The following is a 10,736-nucleotide window of genomic DNA, read 5'->3' as shown; positions in this document are numbered from 1 at the left end:
TTGGTGTATCTCAACATTATGCATGAAATAACAAACCTGTGAAAATTTGAGCTCAATCGGTCGTCTAAGTTGCGAGATAATAATGAAAGAAAAAACACCTTGTCACACGGAGTTGTGTGCTTTCAGATGCTTGATTTCGAGACCTCAAATTCTAAACTTGAGGTCTCGAAATCAAATTCGTGGAAAATTACTTCTTTCTCGAAAACTACTCCACTTGAGAGGGAGCCATTACTCACAATGTTTTATACTATCAACCTCTCTCTACTTGATACCAAGTGCTAATAATTATTTTGTCCACTGCCTTTAAGAAGAAATAATTGTTTCAAAATTTAAGTTCTTTATCTGTAATTGCAGACAAGAAGGTAGATGACTAATTTGATTAATTTGCATATTCATTTAATTTGCATATTCATTGATTTGATTTCAGTGATCCAATGAGGGAAACAAGATGATGACAGCAGAGCCGTCCATGGACAGACACATTCAACAGACTACTGAACGTTTGATTTGCATAAAGCAGGTGAGGTCATGAATAAATTATCTAGCCGTGTTTAAGGTCATCAATCAATAGAAAATTGTCAATGAATAAATCTCAATAAATTAATCAAGTCAGTTGGTCAGATAATTAAGTGTTTGCATAATATGGCCTTCCTTAAATGAATAAATTTTCTCAAACGCAGCCTGCTGGAAGTGTGTCATATAATAATTGATTTTGGTTTTGAAAAAAAGACTAAATTGATGAAGCCATTCAGCTTATGACAACCACCGTTTATCCAGGGATCACACCCTCAAGTTAAGGATACAACCCTTGAGAGGCGTCTGGGTTTCTTTCGGACACCATGTTCTAAATTTGGATACTTTCTGTGCTACTTGTATGCTTTGTCTGCTTCGTTTTTGAAAGGGCAAGGGCACCAAGGCATTTTCTCCTTGGTAAAGGGATGAGGAAATTGTACTGCAGCATTTCAAGGGCACCAAGGCAATGGGCATGGAGGCAATCGCCTTCGTTGCCTCCATGAAGTATCAGGCCTGATGTAAATGTATTGTAATTGGTCAGTTTGGACTCCCAGTTTTTGTTTCCCCCAGCAAATTTGGACACCCTTTCACCAAATCCTGGCTGAAACCTTGGTGGGAAGCGGTGGCAGCAGAGGGATAACCCCAATTATAACCCTTAAAATCATACCAATAACTACAAACCTTCTGTTCCGCTACTCCCGCACCTACCGCCCCTTCTGCTGCTCGCATTGTCCCCAAAACTGTTACCAAATTATGTTCGTTGCTGTCAGACCAACTTAAAACCACCTGGCTGGCTTTAATTGGACGTCAAAACCTAATCACATTACTGTACATTGTATATAGCGGGTCCGTAGATAAATTATCCACTCGGCTGTGAAATTCATACCATTTATGTCCTGACTCATGTGTTTCTCTCCCAACGTTCAAAAGTTCCCCCCTCAGAAATTGATTTTTATTTTTTTCGGTGACGATCCAATTTTGCCTGAGGGCAGTAGTAATTGGCACATCATTAGAATACTGTTCAAGCTGAAAAAGCTACGTGTTTTTAAGTCTGGCTTTTGTAGTCTTACTTTTGGTGCTTGATTCTGTGAATGGCTCTTCCCTACAAAGCGGATTAGTTGCTAAGACTAAAGGGTAAAGGTCATGAAAAGGTCAAAGTTTATTATTCTTTTATGGTTTTGATTATGTGTGCTTTTTAACAAAATTATTTTCATTTGTTGGAGACCATGACTTTGATTTTAATATCAACTTTAAATTGACGGAATATATTTTGGCAAATTATCTTGTTTCTAGAATTCCCATAATAAATATTTAAAGAATGAAAAACACTTCAGGTAGCACTGTTTTATAAATTTACATTTTCAAACAGTATCTTGGTTTATGGCTGAATTATAAAGAACGATAGAATCAAAGAAAGATGTGTAAGTTGCAGCTGAGTCAGTGTCTGTCTCAGTTTTTATTCGAAAGAATGTAGAATTCATCCACGTTTAAGGAGGTAACGGTGGATACCAAAAGTGGTTAAAGGGACATGTTGCCTTGGATCGGGCGATGGTCGATGAAAAGCGGTTGAAATCGGGTTTTTTATAACATGCATATGGTTAAAAGACGTTTTAAAAGTAGAACACAACAATTCACACAAATATGCCTTGAAATTGCATGGTTTTCCTTATACGAAACAAACTAACATGGCACACCAATTATGGAGTAAATTTTTTTTACTCCATAAAATGGCTGACTTGTGTTAATTTGAAAAGTAAAAGGAAAACCATGCAATTTTGAGGCATGTTTATTTGAATCATTATATTCTACTTTTAAAACATCTTTCTAACCATATATGCATTTCATAAAATATAAAAAATTAAACAATTTCAAACACTTTTCATGGACCAACTCGACCGATCAAACAAAATGAACCTTTAATGGAGCTTAAGCCATCAAAAAAGCCACTGTCACAGCTGTTTTTGCGAAGGGGAAAAACAAAAGAAAAGAAACGGTCCCAAATTTTGGGAAGTCTTGCCTTTTGAGCTGTGATTCACCTGATTTCATCCGACACTTCAAAGAGATCTGGGGTGAGTTAATTAAGAGTAATGCGAAGACACAAGCTGATTGTGTGTAGCAATCCCAGTCAACAATTAATATTTGTTCATTGCATATCATCAAGCTTACGCAGTAACAAAACCAATAACAATTGAAAGATCTACATACGATAAAATGCCTCTCACATTTTGTTGTTTGTCCATTTTAATCTATTCATTGTGGCACCTGCGAAAAGAAGAAAAAAAAAAAACGGGGAAAAAAAAAACACATCTCAAAAACCAACTGATGAAATGAGGGCAAGCCCATTAAATGCAAATTTACAAAGCTGCTGATATTCATTTGGCCAGGGACAAATTGCCCCCACGCATTGCATATAATATACACGCAGTACGGCGATGTGATCTTTTGAAAATCCAAGCAACTCAAAAAGTCAAGCAGTACGGAGATGGAATACAGAATCAGTCCCCTGGAGCCCAGAGCCCACACTATAAATTAAATATGATCCACGCCACGTCCAATCCACTTGCGGCCTCGGCTTATCTGAACCAAATGCCCAAACCGGTATAAATTAACATTTTAATTTTTTTTTACCATCGCTCGACCGTGTCATCTGCCCGTGCTCCTACCAGCGTCATCCATACTAGTCCATCCTTGCAAGTCTTTTGTCCAGAAATTAATGGCACACACGCACACACTCATGTACACATATACAATGAATTTCCTTCAATAAACCTCATCCCCGCCTTCTTATTCAACGTTTTTTTTTCCATTCCAGTTGCAACCCCCCCCCCCCCCCCCCGCCTCAAAATGCCCCCCCCAAAAAAAAAAACTGTACGTCATTGCATTTGTCCGTTTGAAAACATAATCTTCTGAACGGGATGTAAAATCTGTTGATGTATTTGATTGCGATCAGAGAAGAAGCCTCAGAGTTTCAATGCTCGTGAATGAAAAACTAATGAAGGTAATGGCACAATAAGAATAATTACTTTCCTTGAACGGCAGTTCATAGTTATTGAAATGAAACCATGTGCATCCTTTGCATTGGAGAATGGCTTAATGTTGAGAGCCTTCTGATGTCGCTGACGTTTGTTTACTTGCAAAGTCGCGTCAAGCACTGATTGAGTGTTAGGATTTCCTTTAAGTTTTCTGCGAAAATGATGACAACTTATGGGATTGAAAATTGATTCCATTACTCTCAGTGATTGAGAAATTAGAACCAAAATTAATATTCTTTATCCCCGATGCAAATTTAACATCTATTAAATTAGAATTGGCTGGTGCAAACAACTTCCCAACCAAAAGGACGGATGGTATAAATGCAATTTTTTTTTAATGACCTTTCGATACTAGTAGAGTCTTTCTTGTGATTGCTTAAAAAGATACTGATGCTACTTATTACGTACGACCTTATGACTACTTGAAAATTAATTCTGTTTACGTTATCTAAGACAAATTGACCCAGCTGGTTAATTTTAAGGGTGAAAGGTGAATTTTTTTTAATTTGTTGTGATATCATTGAAAAGAGTATGAGTGCTTCATCAGATGATTAGGATTCCCTTTAATTTTTCTTCGGGGACTGATGATAAATTATTTATGTATGGGATTGAAAATGGATTTGACTTATTTTAGTGATTGTTAAAAAAGAATTGTAGCAACTCATTATAGACAACCTATTGGCAGACACTATTGGTTATTACTCAAAATAATTATCACCATAAAACCTTTCTTGATTGCGAATAGAGCTCCCTCTGAAGTGGCATAGTTGTTAAGGAAAGAAGTAATTTTCCACAAATTTGATTTCGAGACCTCAAGTTTAGAACTTGAGGTCTCGAAATCAAGCATCAGAAAGCACACAACTTCGTGTGACAAGGGTGTTTTTTCTTTCATTATTATCTCAAAACTTCGACGACTGATTGAGCTCAAATTTTCACAGGTTTGTTATTTTATGCATATGTTGAGACACACCAAGTGAGAAGACTTAAGTCTTAGACAATTACCAGCAGTGTCCACTGTCTTTAATGAGTACTTGAAATTTATTTCTGTCGTCTTAGGAAAAATGAAAAGGTGAAATTTAATTAATTTGTTGGGATTTTTATTCAAAAAATCCCTTCATCAGATGAATATTTTAATCGAGAGAAATTGTGTAGGATGAAAATAAAACCACAGAGTTGTAAAACCTTTAGGATTTATTTTGACACTGAATATTATATTTATACTTCTACACTATGGTTTAATCAATATGAATTGCCACTATCCCATCTCTTGAACCCAAAGGAGCCAAGCTGCTGTGAAACTGGGCCGGGTCTCTGGAGGAAAAAATTGCCATGTAGATGTCCTTGGAGTTTTGTCCCATTAGATTAGGGGGAATCTATTGCGTATGCGGCTCGTTGTATGGCGCCCTCTTGTGACAGGGTAGCCTTTGACTTTTGAGAAGCGTCAACTTTTTTTTATTTTGTTTGCCTCTTGAGAGTTCGGATCTTTTTGTTTTTGTAGAGACTTTTCAAAAATACATTTATGGCGTTGAGCATCCTCTGGTGATTTAAAGGGGAAGTTAAATGTCTTTTTCATTTCCTCTTTATTTTTTACAAGTTTCTTAAATTAAATATGAGTTTAAAGGGAGGGTATACCTTTGGTAATTACTCCAAAAAATTACCATAAAAGAACTTACTTTGTACGAAGCGCTGCAGCTGTTGATAATGTGTAACATTGTGAGAAACAATTTCCTCTCAAGCAGTTTCTCACAATGTGTTATACCATCAACAGCTCTCCATTGCTCGTTACCAAGTAAGCTTTTATGCTTACAATTATTTTGAGTAATAACTTATAGTGTCCAATGCCCTTTTAGGTAGCATCCTGGAAGTCATGTCAAATTTTGAGGCAAACTCTGATTTCATTTATTTTGTGCCAATGTTTTTGGTTTTTGTGTTCGTCTCTACAGCAACTTTCCCATCCACGCACTTTTAACTCTGATTTCATGTATTTCATGGCAATGCGTTTGGTTTTTGTGTTTGTCTCTACAGCAACTTTCCCATCCAAGCACTTTTCAGACAGCAGCGAGAGAACTTCTGGAATGGTGTGCAGATCCACGAGCCTTCCAACGATCCTTTGAACCAGGACTTATCGGATGTTTAACGGTAAGCTTAAGGCTGGTCCCACTGCAGCGATAACGAAAACGATTATGATGTAAAGGAAATGCATTCTATTGGTCGTTTTGCTCCGCGCAGAATACCCACACGCTCATTCAACCAATGGAATGCGTTTTCTTTGTGTCGTTATCGTTATCTAAAAAAAAACAAAAAACAACCATTGGAGTCAGGCCGAGTTACTCGTTCTAACTTAGGACTAGCCTGAAGTTTTTAGGCTTAGTTTTGTGAAATTTTGTCTTAGATCAACTTTGTTTCAAATTTAACTTCAGCTACAGAAGAAAAAGAAAAGTTCTCTTTGCAGTTTGACCAGGAATGTTTATGTTCAAACATCTGCCGCAGTTGCATAAATTATTTCCGAAGGGTACATTATACACCTTCCTCTCACAATATATTATTGTTGCGGTTGTCCACATATAGTGAATATGTTTAGATAGGGGAAGTTCAGTTTCAGACAGGGGAAACTTCTTTGATTTTTTCTACTCTGGGTTTCAGTTTAACGACTACCTGTTTCAGTCTTCCTGTTACAGGATTTGTGTACTTTTTCAAAATGTCCATAGATTTACCTTAAACTTACAGGGTTTGAAGATAATGATAGTGGAAAGCTTCCCATCAAATATTACTTACTGAGGTGCTGTAGTTTTTGAGAAATGAGTAAAACAATGTCATGAAAATATTTTTGTAAATGCTTAAAATTATTTTGGTCTCATGAGACTAAAATTATTTTCATGACATTGTTTTACTAATTTCCCCAAAACTACAGCACCTCAGCATGTAATATTTTCAGGGAAGCTTTCTACTATCATTATCTTCAAACTGTGTAAGTTTAGTGTAAATCTGTGGACATCATGTTTTGTGTCCTACAAAAAGTACATACACCCTTTAAAGGTGGGGTTTCCATTTTGTTTTGGCAAAATTATGAAGGTTTTAATTGTGGCTTGTTGAGTGAGTAAGAGCACCGGACTGAAGCTCTGTTGTTTCTGAGTTGAAAAATTCAGACCAGAGAAAATGAAGATTTAAAAGAAAACTATAGATGTTTTCGTTATCAAAGGTTGAGTAATTTATCATGGTTTATTTGATTGACTAAATTGATTGATAAATGACGGCTGACTTAAAAGCAGAAATTGTATTGCTATCAACAAAGTGTTTGTCATTAAAGGGACAGGTTGCCTTTGATTTTTTGATTTTTTTTTTTTGGGGGGTGGGGGGGGGGGGGTCATCATTTTTGTTGCAAAAAATAAAAAATGGGTGGAAAGGTATTTAAAAAGAAGACTATAACAATCCACGCAAAATAATATGTAGCGAAAATATTTAGTTTTCCATTTACTTTGTAAACTAACACAGTCTGTCATTTCGTACATCCAAGTTTTTGACTTCACAAAATGGCGGACTTTGTTAGTTCACAAAGACAAAGAACAGCCACGCAGTTTCAAGGCATATTTGTGTGAATTATATATAATTTGTATGATATTATACTTTGATAAAATCTTTCGACCATGTTCATTTCATTTCAAACTCTTTAAAGGCAGTGGACACTATTGGTAATTAGTCAAAATAATTATTAGCATAAAACCTTACTTGGTGACGAGTAACGGGGAGAGGTTGATGGTACAAAACATTGGGAGAAACGGCTCCCTCTGAAGTGACATAGTTTTCGAGAAAGAAGTTATTTTCCATGAATTTGATTTCAAGACCTCAGATTTAGAACTTGAGGTCTCGAAATCAACCATCTAAACGCACACAACTTCGTGTGACAAGGGTTATTTTTCTTTCATTATTATCTTGCAACTTGACGACCAATTGAGCTCAAATTTTGACAGGTTTGTTATTTTATGCATATGTTGAGATACACCAACTGCGAAGGCTAGTCTTTGACAATTACCAATAGTGTCCACTGCCTTTAAGACACTTTTATAATCCAAAGCGCCCAATCTGAGGCCGCATGTTCCTTTAACCAAAATTAGCTTTCACAAGTATCATTTTGTTCTTTTATTGGGGGCAAAGGTTTGATCATAACTTGATTAGCTGTTGAATGATAGCAAAGTTTGTGATTCTTGTTTTGATCTTGATCGATCACTGGGCGCTTTTGAACAATAGAGGGTTTGGTTTTTCGTTATTGTTATGACAGTAGCAACATCGGAAAGAAATATGCTGGCCAACTTGTGTAAGTCATTTAGAATCTGTATTGTTAGGCTGTTAAAGGGGTGTCATGGCTGAGTGGTTAAGAGCATCAAATTCAAGTTATGTTGTTAAGTCATCAGCCGTCGATTTCACTAAACTCTTCCTAATCTTAGGACTTAGGACGAGTTGAATCCCGTATCCAAATACGTAGGAAGCATTCAACCCATTCGTAGTTAGGACGGGTTACTCGTCCTAGCTCGAGTTAGGATTAATCCTAGAAAATCGGCTGCAGAAGTGTTGGCTTTCTGTACAACTGCAAAGAGAACTTTCTCTTTCTTCTGTTTGTAATTCAAGGTAGATTTAAAGATAGAAAAAAAATGGACCTGGGGTCCAAGTGTTTGAAGTTGCCGCAAGCTCTCTCTTCTATTTCTTCTTAAAGATAAAACACAAAAGCTCGCTAAGCACAGACAACTCTTGAAGTGCATCTTATCCTTCCAGTTTTGTATCTGGTCCCCTTTCCTCCCCCTCAACACATATCCTTGATCTGTAATCCTCTGCCTTCCACTATCTATCAAACCCGCATTGAACCCATTCTTAGTTTGGACGAGTCACTCATCCTAACTCGAGATAGGAGAGTTCCTTGAAATCGACTGCAGGTACGAAACCTCATCGGACTTCTTGCAAACCTGACTGTACCTCATTTGTCTGTCCACAGATTGTCAGCCGAGTTGCAGCCCAGAATGGCTATGATTTTGACCTAGGGTATCGTCTTCTAGCTGTTTGTGCCGTTCACAGAGACAAGTTCACTCCTAAATCAGCAGGTAAGTTCATACCCTTCCATTTTATATCCACCCCCCCCCCTCCTCCCCCCTTCCGACCACAACCATTTATTTGTTTCATGTATTAATTATGGTGGTTGTAAAGCCACGAACTCTCAGCAAAAGGAAACTTAATCGCTACACTATACAGCCAAGAACCCAATGGAAAGAGGACAACGAAGGAAGTTTTGGTCTTCTGGGAGTAGAACTCCAGAGAACTATTCCCCGCCCCAAAAAAGAGGCATTCAAGAAGGGACAAAGTGCCCCATGCGGGATTTGAACCAGGGTTCCAGAGGTGGAAGGCAAGGCGAATTACCTCTACCAACCCGTCCGCCCTTACCCCTAACAACCTCCATTGTTTTACAACCATTTTCTACTCCATAATACATACATGCTTTGATGCAAAAAGCAAAACGCCAGAACATAGCTGGTCCCGTTATGTGGCTTGTTAAAAATCACATTTTGCAAGTCCATTTTTATACAAATTATAAGTCAATACTTTGATAAATTTCTGCCATTTTCTTTTACATTTTTTTTTTTTTTTGGGGGGGGGGGGGAGAACAAGTTATCCAAATAATATTACTTTGAAAGGAGTCCTTTCTCAAAATAGTTTTCTCAACTCGTAAGTTTTGAAAGTCATAATTTTTTGGGGGAGTATTTACCAATCAGCGACCCTACCTTTAAGATCGGAATATTTTGAACTCCATCCGTCAACCCTGGGAGCAATTTTGTAATAAAATGCAAACAACAGAATATCCCCGCCTGATCTGAAACACTATTTACTATTTGGGACTGAATCTCTTTACACTGTGTTAGCCCTCCAAGCATCGTTACCCTTTGAAAAGTTCACGGCTTGTTTCACGGCTAGCCCTGAGCTGCTAGCGAGAAACACATTTGCATCTAAGTGAAGATTGCTCTCTACATACATGTATGAGCTAGCCCTGTGTGACTTGCATATATAGGTAGAGGTCAACACATAAGTTTTTACTGTGCTGGCGATATACTGTTAGCATACAAATAGGTAGTTTGAATTCCTCCACACCTCAGCATGCTGATTCCAAGTCTTGTACCCTGTCTTCAACAACTATGACTTAACTGGTTGCCCCTCTGACGTAAAAGGGAAGGAACTTCTCCTTATTGAATTGGAAGCAAAGCTTGTAGGACAAACTATCGTCTTGTTACTGAATCTTAAATTCTTGAGTTGGGCAATTTCATAATCATAGATGTTAAACCAATGTTTGTATGAGAGAGATGGGCTGTCGCCAGCTTGGTGTTTATTACACTGTGTGGAAGTTTGCAGAGTTCCCTTGAAGGGAAATCCTCTAAACACCCCCAACAAACACACGCAAACAAACAAACAATCAAACAAAAAATACTGTATTAAACAAATGAACAAACTTACCAAACAAACAGACAAACAAATCAGAATCTGAAATCAATCTTCTCCCAAAACTTGTTATTTCCACTAAAAACTTACTTTAGAGGCAGTGGACACTATTGGTAATTACTCAAAATAATTATTAGCACAAAAACTTATTTGGTAACCAGTATTGGGGAGCTGTTGTTGGTATAAAACATTGTGAGAAACGGCTCCCTCTGAAATTACGTAGTTTACAAGAAAGAAGTAATTGAAAAATAAGCATCATCAGAAAGCACACAACTTTGTGTGAAACGGGTGTTTTTTTCTTCCATTATTATCTCACAACTTTGACGACCAATTGAGCTCAAACTTTCACAGGTTTGCTATTTTATGCATAGGTTGAGATACACCAAGTGAGAAGACTGGTCTTTGACAAATACCAATAGTGTTCAGTGTCTTTAAGCCTCATCTAGAACTTACAATTGTCAGTACTCATCTGTAAAAAGAAACATGATGAAATGAACATGAAATGGGTTAATACAGTTGTTTGCCTAAAAAAAATGTGTGTCTGTTATTGGCAACAAACAAAATGTTTTCAGGAAGCTTTGGCAAAACGAGAGCCGGCTACAAAAGCCATCTGGAACTGATTTCACCTCCGTCACAAACTAAACGCACACAAGAAGTATTTTCCTGTTTTGTAACAATTTTATAAACATTGAACGGAAACCGGACTCGATAAATTCC

General features: G+C 37.2%; 1 protein-coding gene across 1 annotated transcript; it reads left to right on the top strand.

The window, feature by feature from the left end:
- Positions 1-423: 423 nt before the first annotated feature.
- On the top strand, positions 424-8,838 carry LOC117303949 (zinc finger MIZ domain-containing protein 1-like). Its single transcript, XM_033788416.1, has 4 exons — positions 424-520; positions 5,571-5,684; positions 8,530-8,639; positions 8,739-8,838. The coding sequence occupies exons 1-4, from the start codon at positions 449-451 to the stop codon at positions 8,836-8,838; spliced, it is 396 nt and encodes a 131-aa protein (XP_033644307.1). The 5' UTR covers positions 424-448.
- The last annotated feature ends 1,898 nt before the right edge of the window (positions 8,839-10,736 follow it).

Source organism: Asterias rubens, chromosome 20 (assembly GCF_902459465.1).
Source record: "Asterias rubens chromosome 20, eAstRub1.3, whole genome shotgun sequence".
NCBI lineage: Eukaryota > Metazoa > Echinodermata > Asteroidea > Forcipulatida > Asteriidae > Asterias > Asterias rubens.
Note: the sequence above shows the minus strand (reverse complement) of the source record. Positions and strands in the feature narration are given on the sequence as shown.